Here is a 25,959-nt window from a genome sequence, read left to right as displayed (position 1 = left end):
CGTGGGTTTAAGTTGCTGAAATACAAACGGATTTCAACGTGCGGGTCGGATTTTGTCTGAAAAGCCTGAGAGAATCCAGGAAAGGGATTTGGACCCATCTCTAGTTTTTTATTTTTTTTTAACTACAGTTAAATGTGGCCTTTCCTGGCATCTTACACACTGTTCCCTGTTTCCCTAAGCTCCAGCCTCTTCTGTAGAATCTTCAAGCAGTATTGAGCAGGAGAAATATCTTCAAGCCTTGCTGAATACTATTTCTGTCCACTACAAAATGAATGGCAACAGTACTCTTACCATTAGACCAACGCTTGCCCTGTCACCAGGTAAAACATCCACACACTCTTGTTCTAATTGTATTTGAACTTGAATATCTATGGGTTTAGAATAAAGCAGAGTCTGTCTGCCTTGTCTATCCCTTCATTTTCTAAGCATAGTAGAAAGTATAATTCTGCACTCCAATGTTTCACCTGTTGGGGAGTATCCTGAGTTTGAAACCTTTCCTTTGAATCTAAAGGGCTGTTCTCTCTGAACATAGCTTTTAACACGCCGACTTCCCTCTGACGTAGTACTGTACATGGCATCAATTGCTGTGAACACTGTTGCATCAGTGCTCCCTTCTATTAAGATGAAGAGATGAGTATAAATTAAATTATTGGCATGGTCACCAGCAGGGCTTTCAGTATCAGATGTACCAAAGAAACTGCAACAGTATTAATACAAATAATGTGTTACAATATATGAATTATTTATAATACATATAAATACAGATCATTCATTTTAAAGGAAAATAACTTGTCCTGCTGGGTACTTTTACCTATTGGAGAACCAAGTCCATTTTGACAACCAAATTGTCAGCTTACTTGAACAGGTTCTTCCTTATTCACGTGCCTTTGTTACCCTTCACCATCAGAGTTATTTATGGGGGATTTTTATTGTACTGTATTTTGTATTTTATTGTATTGTATTTCCTGGACCAAATTTAAAGGGGGGCACATTTCAAGCAATGGCATTTCCTTATATCGCTTTTACACTGAGATATTAATCACAGCAGTAGGCAAGCGGGGAGAGAATACTGTAATGCCGTTTCAGCTACCAGTAGTGAACGATTTGGGCTGGTAAGTGTGAACATAACATTTGATGCACATTTCCTTTCATGCCACAGTATCTGGTGGGATGATGGTAAATGTGTCATTTCCAATGCTTTTAATGTTACACACGGTAATGTGTGCTTTAACGGGAGATCTGGTGGTCTAAAGTAATGGAAATGAAAAATACCAAAATAAGTAATGATTCTCACTCTGGATACTCCGCACAGGCAGAATATATAATGTCATAATCGATTGTTTATTCACTGTTTATCATGTTTTATATTTGTGCACACCTTTTAAATTACACAGACGAGAGCTGTGCACACCGGCAACAGAAATCGTGTGCATCGCGCCAAATCGTTTAATGAATTCATATTTTATTTCAGTTCTCATGTGATGAAACCAGATAGGGTTCATTTAAAGGTAACCCTAATTTGTCAGGCACAGAAGCATGTGACTGGAAAAGTTTGCCTACTTATTGTAATCGGCTAGTGGAGTCGGCTTAGTTCTTATTCCTTAAATGATTTTTTTCATTGTAAAGTAACACCATCAGAAAATCATGCATGCGTCGCTTCATTTAACATCAAGTGCTTTCAGTACGCCAGCCATGCCTAATCATCTAACCCAGGGGGGGCTCAACTCCAGGCCTCATCTCTCTCAACAGGTCAGGTTTTCATGATATCCCAGCTTCAGCACAGGTGGCTCAGTCCAAGACTGAGCCTCTGATTGAGCCACCAGTGCTGAAGCAGGGACTGATTAAGCCACCTGTACTTCAGCAGGGATATCCTGAAAACCTGACCTGTTGAGGGGGCTCGAGGACTGAAGTTGGCCACCCCTACCCTAACCGTGTGAGTGCATTTCATCGACTCTGTTGCAGGAAATGGGGGCACAAATATTATGAAATTAAATATCTGCACCACAAAAAAATTAGCCAACTAAGCGTTTTCACATGTGCATTGCATGTTTGCCTGAGTGTTGTTGCATTTCATCTCTGTTGTGTTTTTTTTTTTGTGTGTGTTTGTTGTTTGTTTGTTTTTGGACTGACTTTTAGGCAGTGAAAGAAAGGCTTCCAGAATGACCTGTGTGGTTAAACATGTTACACCCGGCCATTTGGATGTTAAACCGTCCAATAGCTTTGCACGAGGAGGTTAGTAAGTCTGAGATCAGATGTCATTTAAATGGAAAGACTAGAAGACAAGTATCGGATAACAAGGGTCAATGATTCTTTACAGATTCATATTTAATAACTATGAACTTGTGAGCACATTCACACGTCTTAGACAGGTCTGCAATCTTGTTGCAGTGGAAGCACTGTACACTAGGTGATGATGGCGAAAAGCAGGGTGGCAGACCTGTCTAAGACGTGAATGTGCGCATTTTCATATGCTACTGTATATGGTGGAGGGTTTTTAGTTTCCTTTTCACTCACCATAACCTTAATAATTTATATATATATATATATATATATATATATATATATATATATACTGCCATTTTAGATAAATACTTCAGTTGGGAAACACAATTTGTTTATAGTCCTTGCATTCACAATTTGCATTTCATTTCAAGTTGTGGTAAATTTATCAAAACAGACATTATGGAGTCATGTAAAGACTCATAATGTTAACATCTACACGAACGTTGCACCCAGATGCCGAATACTGTTGCTTTCTGTGTAGATCCTTAATTTAATATTGTCATTGTTTTTCAGTGCTTTTTAATTTCCATTTGTGTGCTCTAACATCCCAGTTTTCAAATGTTTCACATGTAACATTTTGTTGTGTAACATTTGTCCAATGTAACATTTGAATTGTTACAATGTCAAAAACATAATTTTAACATATTCCACCCGTTGCTGAACTCCGTCAACCTCAAAACCCGTAGCGAATAAAGAACCAAGGATTCTAGTTTTGAAACGATTCCGATTTTTTTTAGATTTCAAAATCAGTCTGGTAAGTCCATCACCGGGCACAATTTGTGCTTTAAACTGGTAGTGTTTCTACGTTTCTTATCATTGTTTTTCAAATAATGTGTAGAAACTTTGCATCTTAAAATGTTTTCTGAATGACCTGCAGTATATTCTTGTACAAGAAAGGGCCAGGGGACTTACGTTAAACTGGAGAAGAGGCTTCATTCTTGGAACACATCCAACAGATACGCAAATAATGGGTATTGGGTTGAGAAGGCGACAAAAGCATATTTGCAGATTCTTTGTTTTGCAATATGTGTCTTGAAAACTGTTACTGTATTTAGAAAACTAACTTTGGAATAAAAATACTTTTGTATGATGTAAAGTGTATCATTTTAGAGGGAAAGACATAACATTATTCAGTAGAATGCCTCTGATTACCGTTTCTTCTCGTGCTCACTTTATTCTGACACTCACTAGAAAATCCTATCTATTCTTTCCTCCTCTCTTATCCCACCGTCCAGTACTTGGGTACAGGGATAAAAAATTTCCCCATTCAAACCCAAAACCAGCTACTAAGGGAAGAATACAAAATCCAGGTACTTAAACATTCTCTGTGTTGTGCATAATCCATCATTACTGATGATCTTTCATTGCCATTAATGCAACAGTCCTGCTGTCTCAGAAATGTTTTAGCTATAGGTCCTGTTCTAGGCTTCTATATGCCATATGATTGGCACTTATTAGTAGTTAGAATGAAGACCGACAGCAGAACATTTTTCCAATACTTTGAAAGTTCATATTTGTGAAACACAAGTATATGATGGGCTCATGGAACAAGCATTGCATTTTCTATACTTAGACCACAGGCTACAGTACATCAGCGTTACTGAGTAAGGGGTCATTTTGTTCCTCTAAACTGAGTGAGACCCAAGAGTGGAGACAATCATTCTAAATATAAGATTCACGTACTGCAGCCGTCCCCTCTATATTTCAAAAACCTTATTGCTCGTATCCTTGCCGGACAGGATTTGTGCCATCCCTTCCATTTTCAAATCCAGCCCCCCATTGCATTTCTGTGTTGAAAAGCATCCCAGTCATTAAGAAACTCTAACTCCCTTTGCAGCCTCTGCCAATTTCAGCGTGATGGTGAACGGAGGTGGGGAGGAGGGGGAATTCATGCCATTGACTAGTGCTACATCATCCAAGTTGGTAATCCTAATGAAGGTCTACCCCAGGGGTGGGCCAACTCCAGTCCTCGAGTCCACCAACAGGTCAGGTTTTCAGGATATCCCTGCTTCAGCACAGGTGGCCCAATTATTATACAAAAATACAAAAAACACAGCGCACAACGCTCATAGTGCATTAAATGATAACTTTAGTAACCAAAATAAGGAGGTAAGTATTGTGCGTACATTTAAATAAAATAAACAAGCATTTCAGGGTTATTGTTACCCAAACACCAACGGACGCCCGTGATGGTCTCGTGGCTCTCTCCTTCTCACTCCAACAGCCTCGGTGTAGGGCCTAGATGAACTCCAATCCAGTCACTGGTAATTCAGCCCCTCGCCTTGGGGTAAGGCTAGTACAGTCTCACGTTTAGGTGAACAGCAGTCCAGATTAATCTCCGTTTAGATGCGCACTGCCGTCAATGCACAGGTCTGACTTGCAACGGAGCAGCGGAACGCACGCTGTTTGGCATCCTGGTCGAATACTTCCGGGTCTGTGACGTCATAAAAACCGCGAGAGTTGGTCGCGAGTCTACAGATCACCGGACCGGTTCTCTGGGAGTGCTGTGATGTAGAGGGTTCGCAAAGTTCTTTAATCCAACGCGTTTCGAGACCACGTGGGTCTCTTCATCAGGGAATAAAGATTAATCAAACTATTGGCATTTAAATACCCTCGCGTGTCATCGACTGGCCCCTCAATTAAGGGAGTGGACCAATCACACGGCAGCGGGGAGGAGTCAAAAGCTCTATAACAACTGAGAATGCATCCTAACAAAAACAAACTACAAACAACTTTATTTACAAACGAATTGACAAACACAGTAATATATGATGACTCTAAAATTATTAATAAAGTTGTTTCTAGTTTGTTTTTGTTAGGATGCATTCTCAGTTGTTATAGAGCTTTTGACTCCTCCCCGCTGCCGTGTGATTGGTCCACTCCCTTAATTGAGGGGCCAGTCGATGACACGCGAGGGGTATTTAAATGCCAATAGTTTGATTAATCTTTATTCCCTGATGAAGAGACTCACGTGGTCTCGAAACGCGTTGGATTAAAGAACTTTGCGAACCCTCTACATCACAGCACTCCCAGAGAACCGGTCCGGTGATCTGTAGACTCGCGACCAACTCTCGCGGTTTTTATGACGTCACAGACCCGGAAGTATTCGACCAGGATGCCAAACAGCGTGCGTTCCGCTGCTCCGTTGCAAGTCAGACCTGTGCATTGACGGGCAGTGCGCATCTAAACGGAGATTAATCTGGACTGCTGTTCACCTAAACGTGAGACTGTACTAGCCTTACCCCAAGGCGAGGGGCTGAATTACCAGTGACTGGATTGGAGTTCATCTAGGCCCTACACCGAGGCTGTTGGAGTGAGAAGGAGAGAGCCACGAGACCATCACGGGCGTCCGTTGGTGTTTGGGTAACAATAACCCTGAAATGCTTGTTTATTTTATTTAAATGTACGCACAATACTTACCTCCTTATTTTGGTTACTAAAGTTATCATTTAATGCACTATGAGCGTTGTGCGCTGTGTTTTTTGTATTTTTGTGTGCTTTTAGGGGGGACCAGAGCCATCCCTGGTGTCACAGCTGCAGACGCTCCATAAATAATTTTTCACATTTAAGGTCATTTATTCATATTACATCACATTTATCACGTCACATATTTATATTGTAGTTGCGCACCTTTATTCTGTTCACCTTTTTCACGGCCCAATTATTATGACTGAGCCACTGATTGAACCACCTGCGCTGAAGCAGGAATATCCTGAAAACTTGACCTGTTGGTGGCCCTTTAGAGACAAAAATTGGAATATGGTGAGCAGCCGAGAAAGTGGGTCAAGAACTAGTATTAAAAAATTACTTTATTATGTTCATGTTAAAAACGGAAGTGTAGCAACCCTCCTACGTGTTTCGTGCACGATTGCACTTTATCAAGGACTAGCTGAGAGACCCGCGTTGCCCGGGATGTACCCCCCTTCACAGCTGGCTGGCCCCCACGTTCACAACTCTGTTCCCCTTCCCAGCTCCGTTCCCCCCCTCTTCACAGCTCCACCCCCCCCTCCTTCACAGCTGCGGTCTCCCTGCCCCCCACATCACTCCCCTCCCCCCCCCGACCCCCACATCACTCTCCCCCCTCCCTTGGCCCTCGCATCACTGTCTCCCACCTTGCACGTCACATCACTCTCCCCCCCTTGCACGTCATCTGACTCTCCCCCCCCCTTGCATGTCACCTGACTCTCCCCCCCTGCACCTCACACATCACTCTCCCCCCCCTTGCACCTCACATGATTCTCCCCCCCCCCTTGCACCTCACATGATTCTCTCCCACCCCCCTTTGCACCTCACATGTCTCCCCCCTTGCACATGACATCACTGTACCCTCCCTTGCACCTCACATTAGTGGCCACCCCCGACATGTCCCCCCGGCCCCCGCCACACAGACTGTCTGCCATACACACACACACAGTGTGATACACACACACAGTGTGACACACACACACACACACACACACACACACACTGACACACACAGTGTCACACACACAGACACAGGAATAAGAGGCGCAAGTTTGGAGGTGAGTGCCGGTGGGGAGAGGAGGGGAGTTGGGGGGAGGAAAGGCGGTGTCCCCCCTCCAGCCGCCCCAGGGGGACAGTCAGCCGCTCTGAGACTGCCACTGCCCTGCTCCCCTCCCCCCCCCCCCAAGCTGGCATGTCCCGGGTAACGGTTGCTGACAGTTGGCTGCGTGTGGCGGGAGGTGATGGCGGAGCAGTGGTGGGTGAGGGGGGGTCATGTCCGCGCCGAGAACGCCACTGCCTTGCTCCCCCCCCCCCTGCTGGCATGTCCCAGTTGGCGGTTGGTGATGGCGGAGCAGCGGAGGGTAAGGGGGGGGTCGTGTTGGGGGGGCAGGCGGCAGCGCTCGGTACCTAAGGTGCTGCTTGTGTTGGGAGTTGATGGAGGAGCAGCGGAGGGTGTGCGGAGGCGATGTGTAGTCCGCAGGGGAGGAATCTGCAGTTGGGTGAATCTGCGCTGGGGTTAGTTTGTGAGAGGAGGCAGGATAATGCTGCTGTGATGCGTCCCAAAGCTCAGTGAATGTTTTAAGAGTGTGGCAGTTGTGTATGTGATGTCATAGAACCACGCAGGCCAATGAGAGACGTGCGGGGCCGGGCCACGGACCAATCAGATTGCCCAGAGGCACAGCAAATATACAACGTTTTCATTTTTATAGATAAAAAAAAGTGCAATCGTGCACGAAACGCATAGGAGGGTTGCTACACCTCCGTTTTTTAACATGAACTTAATAAAGTAATTATTTTTATACAAGTTCTTGACCCACTCTCTTGGCTGTGTGCCATATTCCAATTTTTGATCTCTTCTGATCCAATAACTGGCAGTACGCCCAAACTGGAGGCACAGGACAGAGGTACCTCACAAATGTGAGTATACTTATATATACAGTATGAAGTGAATCTCGTATTATAATAGTGGTCCAGGGACTATCCCAACGAGGTTTTGAGGGGTGGGTTCAAGCCCACTAGCTCTTACCTTCAGGGTTACTATGTTTCTTCATGGACCTTATACTTTTTGGGAGTTACACTTGCTGTTTCTGTTGATCATATACCACTAGCCTCATGCCCTGTGTCTCTGTTTGTGTGTAATATTAAGTGCATTTACAGGTTAAGGATCCAGCGCTTGAGCGCCGATACCACTACAAACTCTCTTCTTTACATGGTGACCCATTAGGACTGGAGTTTGCCACCCCTGGTCTATGGCGACTACATGTAAATTAAGTAGGGATATTTTAGTGCATTTTGCCTTTGAAGTAGATGCCTCTCTCACTCCTAATCTTTATCTATCTCTACCTACTAAATCTGCACCGCCTCGCTTGCTACAGGGAAGTTAAAGTGACACAATAATAATACTAAAAAGAAGTAGGACCAGTGAACTTAGAGCAGGTTCTGCTTTATTTATTCTCTAAAGCACCCTAGCAATTAGATTATTACTGACGATTATAGCCTACATTGACAGACATACTGTCATTTGTATTCTTTGTCTTGCCCTGGAACATTTTAGAGGCATATGGAGTGTAGGGGCCATCATGAGCTGCTTTTAAACAGCAATCCCCCCCATCCCCCCCATCCCCCCTCACACACAATAAAGTATTTATTTAACTTTTTATGGACAGCTGGTCCTCTAGCAGAACGATACTCGAAGCTCCGGGCACCCTTCGATTGCCGAGATGACTTTGGCCAGTCCTTGCAAGGGAAAACAAAGGTTGCTGTGGTGTCACCCAATCGGAAGCTGCAGTGTCATCTTATGATGATGCCACAGCTTTCTATTGGCCACCAGAGTGAGGCTGACCCCCAGTGGCCATATTGTTTCATCTAAGGTCATTTTTTAAGGCAATATCTCGGGAACCTGGGGATCCCTGTCGCTTGGCGTGCCTCAGCTCAGCCGCGGGGTACCCATTGCTTCAAAAGCCATGAAAATAGATATGTTTTTTTTAAATGAGCCTCATGGACTGCTGCTTTAAGGGACCTGTAGCTTTAGTGTGGACATGTTGTTTTCCTTCATTTTTAATTTCCATTATATGTCTGCAATCCATATTTGTTTAAGCGTTGACAGTTAGCATTCTTCATGTTCTCTTCTGGAAAAGTGTTCCCATCATTCTGTACTTACCACTGAAATTACCATGGGGCATGTCCTCACCTCTAAGCAAATATATATTCCTCGGTTTTTATACAAGCAAATAATACTATTATCTATCAAATAAGCAATGAATGGTTCTGTATAAATGAAGAGATCATTTTGTCCATCCCACCTCTTCACTGCAGGTACCAGTGACAGAGCTATTTGACTTGCTTGATACAGTTTGATTGGCTAAGCTGGTTATTTTGGGATAAAGTCTTTAAACAATGCACTACTTAAAGCAACATACTCTCATTTACTTAGAGGTGAGTTTAATTTGGGAATAAACGAGGCACTGGCAACTTCGGGCCTGGAAGGCCACCAACAGGTCACGTTTTAAAGATATCCCGACTGAGCCACTGAATGAGCCATCTGGGCTGAATCAGGGATATTCGTAAAACCTGACCTGTTGGTGGCCCTTCAAAATCTGGAGTCACCCATCTGTGGACTAAGCCTAGATTAAGGCTTTTTCACCTCATTACTACTGAAGGAGCTTGCTCTGCATTGAGCAGGTGAAACAGTGGAGAGGATAAAACAACCATGGTGTGTTCTGCATTCCTTTGGTAACTTTGCTGAACTCTTTATCAAGGTGTATGGGCAAGTCTTCGTTCAAGCAACCGGTTAATCACCACACAGACGCCGCTTATTGATGTTGGTGCACGGCTGGCTGGAAAGGATCATGGAGCCCAATACAGTGACCATTCCACCCTGCAGAATCAACTTCTGAAGCGACAAGCTGCCCTCTACATTTTCGGTGAAAAATCTCAATTAAGGGTAAATAAAGTTTGCTGTTGTGTGTTTTAATTTTGTAATTTTTTTAGTGATTTAACAAAGTTTCACCATCAAGAACTGCTCCTAGATACATTTGTTTCCAGGCACCATAATTGTTGCCTTGATTGTTATTTTGTAGTCAGGTTCTCGCGTGGTCTTCATTAAACACTTGACAGCCAGAGGAGCTAGATAAATATTTGTTAAAGTAATGTGTTGCCAGGCTGTCTGGCAGATTTTAAACTGAAGCACATTTTATGAATCTCAAACTTGACATATTTGCAAATGAGAATTTCTTAGTGTTTAATAAAATGAGTGTATTACAGCTCAACCCAGTTATAGCGCGATCCGCTTATAACGTGGTCTAAACGTGGCTCCCGATTTAACATCTCCTTTTTTTTTAAACATTCAATGCTTTATTGCTAATGGACACACACATTCATAATAACCTCACTTACCATCTGAGCCCTATTCCTAATAACCTCCCTTAGTGTCTGAGCCCTATTACTAATAATAGGAATGCAGATGCCGGTAAGTCCTCGAGCGGCAAAATTTACGCGATCCCGGTTATAACGCAGTCTCATTCTGTGTGCCCCAAGGACCGCGTTATTACGGGGTTCAGCTGTATGTAGTATTGTTAAAATAACAAAAGGTATTAATGTATTTTGAAATTACATCTGTTTGCTTAAAGAACAAACTGCATGGCGTTTTATATATATATATATATATATATATATATATATATATATATATATATATATGTATATATATATATGTATATATATATATCTGTACCATGTTAGCCGAGCTTAATAATCAAAAACAAATAGACTATACAGTTCTGTGGCTAACTAAATGCTTTTATTTGTGCGAGCTTTCGAGATACACTGATCTCTTCTTCCGGCGCTGTTACAATGGATAAAGCAAATAAATATACTTGCTTTCCAGAGATACTTAACTTGGTAGGTGGTGCCGTTATATCTCTGCAGTCAGAAACGATCTGCCTAACATAAAGGCAGCTTTAAATGTCCCGCGTGGAGGCTTCCTATTGGCCAGCGTGACCGGGACATTTAAACTTCACAGGGATATCGGCAGCATCTACGGAGGTAAGTATCTCTAGAAGCAGGGGTCTCCGGGGGTGAAATGAAGACAGTTCAGCTCCGCAGACCCCTTGCTTCACTCCTGAAAATAAAAATGGAAACGCAATGCAGCCTGTTCTGCTAAATGCAAGAATGTATACGTATCAACTTTATATTTTCTTGTCGCTAATTGTCTCTATGGTGTTCTGCACCTTGTGATCACTTTTCTGGGAACTGCAGACAGTTCTTCACATCAGATCCATACATTATCAATAATTGTGTTGAAAAAGGTTTGTGTTTTTTATGGGTCTCTGTAGCTGGCCTGTGTCGCATTATTATGAAATCCTGCATTGCCATTTTCAGAGCGTTAAATAGTTTTGTCCATTTAGATGCATGTGATTGCCTATAGTATAACTTGGGAAACTAGACCACAAAAGAACCTTTCCCACGTTATACTGTTATATAGTATACAGTGGTATCCAACATTTCAATATTAGTGAAGGAAACATGGCTATTGCATGGTTCAGCATCAGAGTTTAGTGGGTTTTTTAAGCATTCGACACATGATTAATATACTAAAATGTATACTTTTTGGAAGATTTCATGTTATCTGCTGTGTCTCTCTAGCTCTGCTCAAGATTTAATCAATACATTCTCTGAATAGTTGCTAAATATTTGTACTGGGTTTATAATTGTTCAGTTAAACATACAATTTGATAATCCCACGACCCATTTTCTTAATCACTGTCCTGCATTTTTGCCTCTTGTAATGTTTAAAGGACGTTGCTCCTCTTGTGACATTTGTGTTGTTCCTATCTCCTTAACATTTGGTCGCATTCCAAGAAAAGCAGCAGTAATTCCTCCTATTAACAAATCCTTTCTGCAAGGTTATTTGTCTAGCTTCAGTCCTATCTCATCTCCCATTCCTAGAGAAGAATGTGCTCCATCTTCTATAACCCCAACACCAGCACAATTCTCTGGTTGAGATGTTTCAGCCCTGCTGTCAGATGTGCCTCTGCATGGTAGCTGCGACTTTAATTACTTGCTTTATCATGTTAGATTAATCCTGGCGCTGTTCATTTGGTTTTATCAGTGCCATTCAGAACTATTGACCCAGAGGTCTTTCTGACGCATGTGGAGCACGCTGTATGAAGGAGACTTGGCACCAGCTTAGTGAATAATTGTCATTGTTTTATATGAGTTTACATGGCTGCTGTTGAGCAGATGTTTACATGGTTTAGTTCTGGCATGCCTCCATGTTGTCTCTTTGGGTGACATGCTCCCCAGTATCTGAACATTCATTTTATCATAGTTTATTCATTCTTACAAACAGGGATACAATTGCCAGGCTGGAGATACCTGTGCTAAATCCTAATAGCGTGACACTAGTGCACAGTGTGTCTGTGTCGTGTCAATGGTTTACATCTTAATATAAATGTTCTGTAGGATAAATCTTTTTTTTCATATATATGTATATATTATTTTTTAATCATTTAAGCTTTTTATAGAAATTACATGGCAAAAAAAGAAACCTTATAAACGCTGACGTATGTCTGATCATTTTATGTAGCCGGCACCTATATAACGTTAGAATTAAACCCGACAGTCAGGACATCAGAGCAAAAGGAAACATACTAACTACAATCCAAATGTTCTCTGCGCATCTTCAGAACTTTGGCTGAAGGGAGTTGAACCCTCTAATGTATCTTGTCATTAATACAGCCTGTTAGCTGCCTTAACAAAAACTTTGTGTCTCCATTTCTTATGTGCAATATGATGGGTGCCGCTGTCAAACCTCTATCCATAATAGGTGGCGTTATACTTTCTTGTTTCCGTGCCTTAACATATGAAATAATTGTCACTTGTAGGGCAGTGATGAGTTTATTATTGCCTCTTTAACATTCCCCAAATGAGTCAATCGTAAAAACTCCCTTGGAGATTAGACCTGTCCATGGACATGAAATCAACTGTTAAGGATCTTTAGGGTTTTACTTTATCAAGATTAATGCTTTTATAATCAGACGTGTAGCTTTACTGTAGCTGAACTGCCACGTTTTCATGCTTTTTGCGTTGTGACAACTGTTGTCTTCTGTCTTCCTGCAGGGATTCAAGCTCGACTTTGCATTGAATTGTGAATTTGTTCCTGTGGAGTTCGGTGACATACGGCAAGTGAAGACTAGTTTTAAAAAGCTGATGCGAGCCTGTGTTCCGAGCACAATCCCTACTGACTCTGAATTAATGTTTCATAAGGCACTGGGAGACTCCGAGTGGTTTTTGCAGGTGAGTCCACATTAATAATGCTCAAATGGAGAAGCGAGTGTTCACACCTTTGCCACAGGAGAGCTATTTGGTCACCTTTTTTGTTTGTGCAGATTCACAGGATAATGCAGCTGTCTGTGATCATGTCAGAGCTTCTGGAAAGTGGATCCTCGGTAATGGTTTGCTTGGAAGACGGTTGGGATATTACCACCCAGGTAAACTGCTAGAAGTAATGCCAAGGGGTTTTGATTTTTTTTCCGATGACGCCGCGTTATTTTCTGCAGGGACGATTACAGGCTTTTATTGTGATTTGGGATGTGAGGACAAGTCACTGATCCATGGTTTTAATATTAAAACTTTGAGTGCCCCAGGACGAAGCTACTGCATCACAAGGTCTAGCACTCAGGAGATCCCATGACGTAGCAGCTACGTCCAGATATCCTGCTCGTTTTAGGGCAGATGGCGTACTACGCTCCATAGAGAAATGGAAGGGAGATGTCTCTGCCCGCTCCGTCATCGGTAACTCTGGCTCCTACAGCATTCAAAAGGTTTAAGCCGCAATGTCCCCAACTTAGTTTTTTGCCCCCTATTTTGGGGGGCAGGTCCCCTGGAACCACGATATTTTCACCCCCCCCTGCAGGTTCCTGAGATCAGGTTTAAATTTCCTTCCAGGGGGAAATAAAGAGGCTGCCAAATATCAGGCCAACAGGAAGCCACAACAGTACCGGTTGTGTCTTCCTATTGGACAGACATTTAAATCTCCTGTAGAAAAAAAAACCAGGAAGTAATGCAGGTAAGTACAGCGGTAAGTATCTCGGAGACGGGGGGCTTCCGGGAGCTGGTAATAGTGCGGTTCACCACAGAGGATCTCACAGTTCCCCAGCTGTAAAAAACTGACAAAAACAATTGGTTATAAGGGATTGCAGCTTTCATTAAGGGTATATCTGTACATGGACTCCCAATGCAATCCCTGTGTTATTTGTACTGTATATCAGTGAACAATGTATGAACTTGTTATGCATTTCTTACCTCTGATGTTTTTGAGATTGGTACAGTCTAAAGCAGGGGTGTGCAAACTGGGTGGGGGCGGTGCTTACAGAGTCTCCGCCCTCTTTCTCAAAGCATTTAAATTAAATGCCAAAGGAGCGCCCGAGAGAACTCCGTAACTCACTTACCTGGTCTCCGGCGGCTTCTGGCGATGCGTCACCATTGCAATGCGGCATCAAAGGATGCCACGGGGTCACAAGACTAAAAAGTTTGCACACCCCTGGTCTAAAGTGCAACACAGAACAGAAAATTGACATTTGTGTATTTTTCATAGTGCAATTTGTTCCTCCGTCATAGGTTGTATCTCTGGTGCAGCTACTTGGGGATCCCTTCTACAGGACCCTTGAAGGCTTTCGTATGTTGATGGAAAAGGAGTGGCTTTCTTTTGGCCATAAATTCAGTCAGCGCAGTAATCTTTCCCTCAACAGTCAAGGCAGTGGCTTTGTTCCGATATTCTTGCAGTTTTTGGATTGTGTACACCAGGTAAATATCTGCAATTATAGGATCTGTCTACATTTTAGCATGGGTGGAACTTGATGGATATTTGTCTCTTTTCAACCTTATCTACTACATATGTACAGACGAGACCACGAGTATTCTAAAGTTTGCCTTAAACTAGCCCGGTTACATTCTGGGTATGTGCTGGGTGTAACCTGGCTAGTTTAAGGCAAGTTTAAGGCATTTCTGCATTGACTAATGACCCATAGGATTAACACAGCAATGTTTGAATGGGACTGCCAGGGACCCCCGCTGTTAATCTGATGGGCCATTAATCAATGCAGAAATGCTGGGTCTAGTTTAAGGCAAGTTTAAGGCATGTATCCAGCGTGTATCTGGGTCTTTTTGGCGATTGCCACAGGTTTGTGTTAGGATAGTCGCAGTCTCTGCTGTAACTATGTAAATATATAAATAAAGTGGATACTGTGTGTGTATATATATATATATTTATTTATTAAGGTTATGGTGGGTAAAAAAAGTGACTAAAACCCTCCACAGTAAAGCATAAAGCAACTGTAAATATTCCTGTATATTCATTTGCATGTCTTAGACAGGTCTGCAACCCTGTCTTTCACCATTATCACCCAGCACACAGCACTTCCACTGCAGCAAGGGATTCTGGGAAATGACATGCAAATTAGCACACAGTGCCACCTTTTATCTCATGCTCACATTACATGAGCAGCCCTTAGCCAATGCATGCTGCTTTAGACACAGCTTTTAAGCAAGGGCTTGGGAGATGCAAAGTCAGTAAACCCACTCACAGACATGTTTCAACCTTGATGGGTATCATCAGTGTGAGGTTGGTTGCTGACATTTGTTCAAATGAGATAAGAGTCGGTAATCACCACACTTATTAAGGTTATGGTGGTGGGTTTTAGTCACTTTTTTTTACCCCTGGGTAAGAACAATAGCAACACACATATGATTGGAACTGTTTACTGTAACGTATGGATAAACCCTTATTGCATAATCATGGCAAGAACACATATAACACATTAAGTAACTTATTTATAACACTAGTGGCTCGGCCACTCTCATAAGGAGAAATGTCACTGTCCCGTCACCGCGTGCCCCCACACAGTGTCCATGTAAATGTAACTATGTATATAGGCTCAGTCCTTTGGCCACTCCACTTAGTGTCCCCAAAGAGTGTTCCCTAAGGCGGGATCAGCGCCTGTTGACCGGTGTTGGTGCACTTTAAGTAAATACCTTCCGGTAACTGTGGTGACCGGTAACAACTTCAAAAAGGATCCGCCGATCCAGCGCAGTCTCTCCGATTTCCCGATGCTCAGCAGCCTGGTCCCAGACGACTAGCAGCAACCTCAGCTCCGCACACTTTGCCCTTATCTGTTGTACAGTAAGGGCTGACGTAGCTATCACTACAGGGCGTCCCTGCTGCACCACACTCTACTGTGACCCAGGGAATATCCTTGTGCCTACGTGGAAGATCTAACCTATGCAGGTGGGTCACTGACCCCCTGCACCCACACTACCTCTTCCCTTGCTCCTCCGGTGCCCTCTGACTAGCGTGGCCTCTCCCCCACGCTTCCCTTACCTGCCTCCCGCGAATCCGGCCCTCCCATTCGCTCCCATTCGCTCCCTGGTGACTTTGCTAAGGCTCCTGGGAGTTGTAGTTACTGGCTGAGCCTCTATCTTATTGGCCAGCCATCCGCGCGCTTGCACTGCTCATGCGCGACCTCTTTCTGCTCTGACAGTGCCCCTTACTATTGCGCAACAACATGGCGGCGCCCTATGCTGTCGGGCCACCTCGGAACCTCCCAACTCTCCCCCTGGAGATGCGCTGCAGCGAAGAGAAAGCAAACTGACACATCCCTACATATATATATATATATATATATATATATATATATATATATATATATATATATATATATATATATATATATATATATATACATATATATATTTTTATATATATACATATATATATTTTTATATATATATATATATATATATATATATATATTATAACAGCTATGGTTTTGTGCCATTTTCTGAGTAATGATGTAACTTAATCAAGACTTTTGCACAAAGTGCATATAGTTTGGATCCCCTTCTTTATTAAATATATTTACAATTTCTGTTTTTCACAGTTTTTGTGAACTGACATTTTGGGCTAAATTTACTAAGCACTGTAAGGCACCGTACAGCCAATTTACTTGATTTGGGCCAAAAGTATACAGCACCACTTAGTATATATGGGACTTTGTCTGTGGCACGGCTGCTTTTAGATAAATTATAGGTGATGCGGCCAATAATGCCCTGTTCTGAGGGGATTATTACTATTATAGGCTAAATGTAGACTTTTTTTTCATAAATAAGACACTTTTGTATAGTTATATAGATTTTTTTAATAACATAAAATGGTAAATACATTAAAGCACCTCTATGTACACTTACACTGCATCTATCTATATCCACACGCTGCCGCCCCCTCTGTGTGCGCACACACACACACACACACACACACACACACACACACACACACACACAACACAAACTGCTGCTACACACAAACACTGTAGCTACATCCAAACTCTACTGCTGCTACACACACATTCAACACACCAGCACCACACACACTGCAGCGCTACACACAAACTCTGCCGCTACACACATACAAACTCTTCAGCTACACACATACAAACTCTTCAGCTACACACACGCAAACTCTTCAGCTACACACACACAAACTCTTCAGCTACACACACACACAAACTCTTCAGCTACACACACACACACTCTGCAGCTACACACACACAAACTCTGCAGCTACACACAGACACAAACTCTGCAGCTACACACACACACACAAACTCTGCAGCTACACACACTCTGCAGCTACACACACACACACATTCTTCAGCAGACACACACACTGCAGCAGCCAGCCAAACACACACACTGCAGCAGCCAGCCAAACACACACTAGATACATAGAAACTGCAGCTACAAACAAACTCTGCAGACAGACACTTACTTTGCAGCTACAAACACACTCTCTCCCTCCTCAACTCAGCTGTGTCTGTGGTGCTCTGTTCACGGAGGGGAGGAGTTACTGCCTGGTTGCTGCCTCCTGACCAATCCCGTGCCCTGTCTGAGAGCTCTTCCTGCCTCCTGACCAATCCCCTACCTTGTCTCAGAGCTGTTCTGACAAAAGAAAAGCCAATTGGCTAGAAATAAACACTTGGCAAGCTGCCAAAAATTCCAGGCATTACTGAATTAATAATGCCTGGAATTTTAACCAATCAGAGAACTGGGAATTCAATCATGCCTGGAATTTTACAGCTTTAGCCTTTAATAAACTTTAAAGCTGCTGAAGTAGAGTTCCATCACGAGTACTGGATATAGAGCAGGGGTTGGCAACTCCAGTCCTCAAGGGCCACCAACAGGTCAGCTTTTCAGGATATCCCTGCTTCAGCACAGGTGGCTCAATCAGTGGCTCAGTCAAAGCTACTGATTGAGCCACCTGAGCTGAAGCAGGGATATCCTGAAAAGCTGACCTGTTGGTGGCCCTTGAGGACTGGAGTTGCCCATCTGTGATATAGAGCAATGGTACATTTTTCTTTCTATATAAATGTAGGTCTCATGAATCCTTTTGCACCGTGTTAACAAAATAAGACAATCTTGGGTTCAGTGATTAAAAGGATGTCATCCAGATGCCTGACATTACTTTGTGTTAGCCCTAACCGTTCCAGATTGATGTCATTGTTTGCCTTCCACTTATAATTGGCAAATCTGTAAGTGGACACTGTGGCATTGTCCTTTGTATCTCCGTCTTATCCAAACTATGTTTCATTTGGATATAATACAGATCATTAATCATTTTCTGGAGCCAAAACGATTAATAACATCTCAAGTGAGATTTAAGTGCCGCGGGATACAACCTTGGCAGAGAAATCCGAGCCTGCCAGTGCATGGAAATAACCATCTACGTGTGTAATTAGTGACTGCTTGATTGTTCCCACACAATAGAGGGACATAAGAGATTAGAGCAAATACAGTATATGTGGAAGGGAAGACCGATGTGGAGAATAACCTTGTAGTTGTTACAAATTTGAATGGGAAGTTATAACAGATATTAAAGGAAAAGAGGAAGCAGATTATAATTGATATAACAGTGGTAGGGTTCTTGTAACAGCATCGTGAGTATGTGTAGAGTCCGTTGTTGTGTTATAGATTAGGAGCATCTCTAGTCCCTTTATACTAGAGATGGGGTGGCCACCAACAGGACAGGTTTTCCCTGCTTCAGCACAGGTGGTTCAATCAATCAGTGGCTCGGTCAATGATTGAGCCACCTGTGCTGAAGCAGTGATATCCTGAATGCATGACCTGTTGGCCCTTGAAGGCTGGAGTTGGCCACTCCTGCACTAGAGAACTGAACGCAGAATTGCCTGCTGCAGAAACCAGACCCGTCTCAGCCTAACCACTGACCAGAGGCACCCAGGAGACCTCTAAACCAAAGGTTCCCATATCCAGTCCTCGAGGACCACTAATGGTACAGGTTTTACGGATACCCCTGCTTGAGAACAGGTGCAGATTGGGCCACCTGTGCTAATGAGAGGATAGCCTTAAAAAAAAAAAAAAAAAAAGACTGCACTGTTAGTGGTCCTTGAGGACTGGAGTTGGGAACCTTTGCTCTAAACAATATTCTGGATGAGGGATGATGGGACATGTGCAGCGTGCCAGTGCTAGTGTGGTACAAGGAAGTACCACGGGTCATGATATTTAAAGTGACTGTGCATAGGGCGCTGCGTTGGAAAGTACATTTTAAGACCATACTGTGACTTTGTTCAAAGCTAAATAATTGATGGCTAACCCAAGATTTCCGAAGGATTACTGTTTATTCTCAACCGATTTGGTGAAAAATTAGTCCACAAAATTGAACACAATGACAAGTCAAACAGTGACAATTGTTGTCCACTCTATTCATCGCTCCGATACGCTGCCCTGGGAGCCTCTAATAAACCAGCACCCATATTCATACACTTGCTTTTAGTTTAACGTGCCTTAAAAAGAAAATCTCTGAAGCAGTCATTCCCAAAATAAAACTGAACAGCTTATAAAAACTTGTTTATGCCAGAATTTCCAGGTGTCAGCTGATTTATTAATGTAAGATCATTGGGGGTTTTTTAAGAAGAACATCTGGGCGATTTTATGTTGCCCAAAGACTAATTTGGTTAGGGATGTCGTTACCGGAATGTTTGACCTTTTGTGGTAAATTCTAACCAATAAAGCGACTCTATTCTACAGTATGTAGTATAACGGGGAACTTCTGCAGAATGATGTTATAGAACCTGGATGCAGCTCTGGGATAGGCAATGTGTCAAATGATTGCCATCTAAATGTCATAACATTTGTTAAAAATGTTCTTTAAAAACCAATAGTGTGTGTGTATGTATGTGTGTGTATATATATATATATATATATATAAAATCAAAAACAAATACTTTATACCGTTCCGTGGCTAACTTAACGCTTTTATTTGTGCGAGCTTTCGAGATGCACTGATCTCTTCTTTAGGTGATGTTACAATGGATAAAGCAAGTGCTGCTGTCAGTAATGATAACTACTAATGCAATACCACTCCAATCACCAAACATAAGGCATATAATTTGTTGGTAAACACAAGTGAATAACAAACACAAAATATACTTGCAGGTCACCATTCAATTGTAAGCATATAAGTCCTCAAAAAGAGCCCTGAAGTGGCATGAAATGCAAGAGGTAAATGTCCAGCAGAGGTCTACAGCAAAATATGGGGTGTCCCTGAGGAGTGCAAACAAACACAACCCCGACGTACGTTTCGCACCCTTTGCTTCCCCCGGACGAACATGAACAACCCTTAAGCCAATGCATGCTGCTTTAAACACAGATTTAAACTTGGCCTGGGATGAGATGCAAAGCCAGTAAACCCACTCACAGACAGACTGTTTCGACCTTGTGGGTCTCTTCAGTGTGAGGTTGATAGAACTGGCTCTGCTTGTTTGAGACTAAGAGTAGGTCTTCACCACACATTGTTAAGGTTATGGTGGGTAAAAAAAGTGACATAAACCCTCCACAGTAAAGCATATAGCAAATGGAAATATTACTGTATGCTCATTTGCATGTCTTAGACAGGTCGGCAACCCCGCCTTTCACCATTATCACCCAGCACACAGTGCTTCCACTGCAGCAAGGGATTCTGGGGAATGACATGCAAATATATATATATATACACACACACACACACACACACACACACACACCCAAATTGGTAGTGTAAAGGGGTATGACACACTCCAAAAATCATAGATCTGACCTTACATGCGACAGCTTGTGGAACTTTCCATGATCCATGTTATAACCAGAAAACGTCTCGAAATATTTAGTGGGACATTCCTCACATTTCCAAACTCCATTATCCAGGTCTGGAAGTGTTCAATTGTTTTCACTTACAATGGGGACTATGAATGCGGGTGTCAGACAGGTTTATTAACAGTCACCATGTGACAAACAAACAAATAGAAAGTGAGGGCAGGACAAGAGGGAGATAACAGGAGGATAATTCAAATAAAACCCACCCTAACCGTCCGGTTGTAATGGTTCCAGGCATTTGTAGTACTACTTTTTAAAATAACAATGTAAATACGCTGATGTTCCTAAAAAGGTGTTATTCATTCAGATTTAACCTACGGTATTAAATATATCACTATCACCATACATGGCATGGAACCTTTAGAGCACATTTCACATCTATAATGTTGTAGATCACATATTGTCGATTGTAAGCTTTAGATAGAAGTACATTCCATGTATAGAATGCGGAGGCCATTCTGAATTGACACACCAATCTGCATCTTTTAACAATATATTGTTGAAATATGGCATTTTAATTGTTACAAGATGCACTTCAGACCATCTGGTAGCAAATGGGTAAAATGTTAGGAGTAAAATAAGCATTAACTAGTTGAAGTATTATAGCCACTTGTCATTTGGCAGACCTTGTAACCACAAGCTCACCAGCATCACATCACACAAGTATATATATTTGGTTCCCTGTTGAGACCCAATGTACCTTGGCTGCAAAATATGCAGCATTGGCATGGCTTTAGATGAAGTGTTATTGATTTTAACCAACGCCGGGCATTATCTTGTCATCACATTTTACCTTTACGGACTTAAGAAACAAAACACAGAGCTCAAGTTATTTTCTCCTTCTGCCTTCTTATATAGATACATAATCAGTATCCAACAGAGTTTGAGTTCAATCGCTATTATCTGAAGTTCTTGGCATTCCATCACGTCTCCAACCGCTTTAAGACCTTCCTGCTGGACACTGACTACGAGAGGCTGGAGCATGGTATGTGTTGACAGAGCAGAACTCGTCTGTAGTGCATTCTTAAATTAAGACAATCATTTTAACATTCTATGACATAAGAAATAATCGCGGCCAATGTTTTAGGAAAGTCAGGGTTGATGAACTCGCAAACTATTATGAGCATAAACAAAAATGATGGATTGTATCAAGAAAGCAACCTCAGTAGCCTTAAAAAATAAATCCCTAGGCAGCTATTGAATTGGGATTGCACACGGGGTAAAGAGTCACATTAATTTATTTACAAACCTATACTTGTACATCTTTTTTTGCAAGGGGGTATCTTGAAGGGGGAAAAAAAGATCATGGTCCTTTTATCACAGTATAAATATAAAATAAACCTTTGGGAAATGCGTTTTTATAGATAATGTCCGTCCTTGATCCCTCTGCCCTCTATAGATACTATCCTGTGGAATCGGCACTTCGGTATAGTCACAAATATCATATACTGTTACAGTAACCACATTAACCCCCTTTAGTGCTAAAGGGACTTGCAACATCACAGCTTTGACATTAATTTCAAGCCATTGCAATGTTGACATGGTAATCATATTGTCCATAATATCCCTTATCTATATAAGGAACGTTATTTGAAGATAAAGGAGACAAACACACAAGGAAAGGCATTTGTATCTGGGAATGCATTGAGAGAATGCACAAGAAGAGTCCAGTTTTCTTCAACTACCTGTATGCACCCACCGAAGTAGAGGTATGAAAAAAATGTAGGGCACCTTATTTGGTATATTCGATACATGTACATACTGTATTCATGTATACATTAATTGTATACCATTTACAATTCCTTCAACTAGGCATTAAAACCAAGTGCAAACATCTCCACCCTGAGGAAGTGGGAATATTACATGGAGGAGACCTTGGCATCGGCGCCTTCCTATGACTGGACCATGGTTCCTGCCAGATTAAATACTGCGGAAGAGTCTGACCAAGTTGATGACGCTTTCCAGCAAAGCAAGCGGAAAGTAGTTTGGCCATGCTACGACGATGTCACTAAAGTTCAACCTGATGCTATCACACACCTGATGAATGTAGGTCACTAAGAGAATGTTACTTCTGATTCCCTGGGAATTGTACTGTTGTCACATATAGTTACATAGTGAAGGAGGTTCAAAAAAGACATACGGTATGTCCATCAAGTTCAACCTATGCTAAATTTAGACGACAGATACTTTATCCTATATCCCTACTTACAGTAGATTGATCCAGAGGAAGGCAAACAAAAAACCCCAGTGAAATATCATCCAATGATATCTCACAAGGAGAAAAATAAATTCCTTCCTGACTCCAAATATTGGCAATCGGATTAATCCCTGGATCAGCATCCTTCCCATGTTTACTTATTTGATATACCCTGAATACTTTTCCTTTCTAAAAAGATGTCCAACCTTTTTTTTGAACATATCTATTGTATTTGCCATCACAGTCTCCAAGGGTATTGAATTCAACATCTTAACTGTCCTTATTGTAAAGAACCCTTTCATTTGTTGCTGGTGAAATTTCCTTTCCTCCAACCTTAATGGGTGACCCGGTGTCCTTTGTACTGCCCTTGGGATGAATAGTTATTTTGAAAGCTCCTTGTACTGTCCCCAAAGGACACAACATATAATAGAATATTATTATTGGTTGATTTCACATAAGTATATAGATTCAGTTTCTTTTCCTATTCCTGTGGAAAGGTGTGTAATTCTGTGGCGACTGCAAGTTCGCTGGTATATCCAGTAACACCAGAATGTAAAGCATTCAGCGACACTTTTTTCTTCTTCCTTTGTCAAGAATAATAAGAACATGTTTTAACTAATGGCTCATTTCTGGGGGTGGGGGAGTGGTTTGTATGGAAAATCTCTTTTCAACATTTTCTTTGAGATTTTTAGATATTGATAAATCATTAGTACTGTAGGGTTCTGTCACGCTGACAATTTTACGAAGTATACAGCCGTTACTACTGGAGATCACAGTGAGAGGTTGTGGGTTCTTTCGATGCCTGCATTTTGAGTAATTTCTTGATTTAATGCCTCGGACAGGTTTGCCATGTCCTGTACTAAAACTAGCACGAATGAGGGAGAAATCAGAGTACAATTTAGATTGACACCTGCACAGCACATCTGACATCCACCTAAAGTAGAAACTAAAGATAGCTCAATTGTTTTACCTTTGTATTCATGTTGTACATATCATATGCATAGTGTTGTGTTTTATTTTTGTTTTTGTTTTTTTTTACATATCAAGGCTAATGTATGTTAAATATGTATTGTCTGCCTAAAACATTTGATGGCATTATATAATTTGTGATATAGACTGTTACTCATTCATAAATTTCACCACCGGGAGTATTAGTGAAAGCAGATTACCTTGAGAAATAATAAACACATAAGATGAATATTTACAGATATTTTTTGGTGCACGGTTCCTATTGCTTAGTCACTGCAGGTTTTCACATCTTTGGTACAATTCGAGTTTTCCATAAAGCTATAAAAAAAAAATCTAGCATTTTATAGGATGCTCATGAACTAAGATGCCTGGAGTTCTTCTTCTTTTTTTTTTATTTTATTTTTTAATCTAGAAACCATCATTTCATTTTTGGGTTTTGGCAGCCAAACGAATATTGCATCACTTGAGCACAGGAAATGCCTCCTAACACAAGACTGACAAATTCAAATTACATCTGGGAAGATGCAGAATGCGCAGTGACCGTGTCCACTACACACACCAGTGATGAGTCCAACACACTATTAAGCGAATAGCAGGCTAAAGTTTGTTTAAGGCTAGTAGAGTGGGGTTTCTGTTTTCTTTCCTGGCTGCTATAGATGCCATGGGTGTCAAGTCCCGCAATTAAGCAAAATACATTTAATTTCTACTTCTGTTCAAATGTTTTTGTCCCTAGCAAAAAAAAAAATACTGCCGTCTATAATACCTATTTCAGATTAATATTCAAGTAAAATACTGTATTGTGTTAATCCCCCCACCCCCAACTTGACATCATAAACATTCTTACAAATGATTGTCCTGTCTAAAGGTTAGAACAAAAGGTCCCAAATAAGAACATATTATTACAGTGTTCCAAATGAATAAGGTCTTTCTGAATTATTTATTTCATTGCTGTTGGTAGGACTCGCAGAAATGAATGTTAATGTTGGCCCAGTTTACTGTCACTGTCATCCCAAGGATCTTGGGTTTGTAAAGAAAATGAACCTTTTTCTAGTGGTGTAATGCAGATATAAAGTCCAATCTCCTGTACCATGTCCTGTGCTTGGAACACTCTGTACTGATTTCAGGAAATTGAAAGATTGGAGAACAAGTTAAGTCAGAGTCCAGAAAGGTGGCAGCTTCTGTGGGAACGAGTCAAAGTTAAACTTAAGGAAGATAGCAGAAAAGAAAACGTGAGTATAACAATATTCTTAAAGGAAAAAAAAAAAAGTATTTGCCTGTTTTCTTCCCTAAAACCATTCAGAAAGTTTTTCCACAACTTCTAAAACTGTCCTATTTAAGCAAATAGAGGGGTACAATAAAAAGTAAAGATGTGTTTATAGGCGCTGCACAGGCATTTTTAAGACTGGAGTAATCCTACAGTTCTATTCTGTGTCTGGGCCGCTTTGCACTGGGACTACGCAGTACGTTTTAAAGTGGAATCCTAGATACCATCTATTTATACCATTGAGTTTTATGGAGGAGACCTCTAGCTTCAAAATAATGATACGCCTGAGACTTTGGACTTGACATTGCGCAAAAACACAATTAAATGTATCCAATTAAACTTCACTTTTAAATGGGCTATGGATTAGGTCAAATATATGGGAATTTGTTTGACACACAAAATATTCACAGTTGTATCAAGCCAGTCACGTGCCACTTTAAGAAATGTACGTTGGACCTTCTGGAAAGGCATAATTCTGCAATGTCTTAGCTGGGTAGAATGGCTAGCATCAAAATGACTTTCCTACCTAGACTACTGTGCCTGGTAAAACATCAACTCCAGTCCTCAAGGGCCACCGACA

General features: G+C 41.6%; 1 protein-coding gene across 4 annotated transcripts in view; it reads left to right on the top strand.

Moving 5' to 3' along the window:
- The window catches only part of SBF2 (SET binding factor 2), a 344,966-nt gene that overhangs the window by 308,706 nt on the left and 10,301 nt on the right, over window positions 1-25,959 (top strand). The window contains exons 28-38 of one of the 4 annotated variants that reach the window (XM_075567083.1): window positions 180-320; window positions 2,137-2,232; window positions 3,519-3,593; window positions 9,507-9,691; window positions 12,868-13,044; window positions 13,137-13,238; window positions 14,368-14,553; window positions 21,808-21,934; window positions 22,531-22,658; window positions 22,762-22,995; window positions 25,240-25,344. In XM_075567083.1, the coding sequence (XP_075423198.1) occupies window positions 180-320; window positions 2,137-2,232; window positions 3,519-3,593; window positions 9,507-9,691; window positions 12,868-13,044; window positions 13,137-13,238; window positions 14,368-14,553; window positions 21,808-21,934; window positions 22,531-22,658; window positions 22,762-22,995; window positions 25,240-25,344 (1,556 nt within the window). The remainder of the gene's footprint in view (window positions 1-179; window positions 321-2,136; window positions 2,233-3,518; window positions 3,594-9,506; window positions 9,692-12,867; window positions 13,045-13,136; window positions 13,239-14,367; window positions 14,554-21,807; window positions 21,935-22,530; window positions 22,659-22,761; window positions 22,996-25,239; window positions 25,345-25,959) is intronic. The other 3 variants (XM_075567085.1, XM_075567084.1, XM_075567087.1) reach the window with 3 other exon arrangements.

Source organism: Ascaphus truei, chromosome 12 (assembly GCF_040206685.1).
Source record: "Ascaphus truei isolate aAscTru1 chromosome 12, aAscTru1.hap1, whole genome shotgun sequence".
Lineage (NCBI taxonomy): Eukaryota > Metazoa > Chordata > Amphibia > Anura > Ascaphidae > Ascaphus > Ascaphus truei.
The sequence above is the reverse complement of the archived record's forward strand: the minus strand, read 5'-3'. Positions and strand labels throughout refer to the sequence as shown.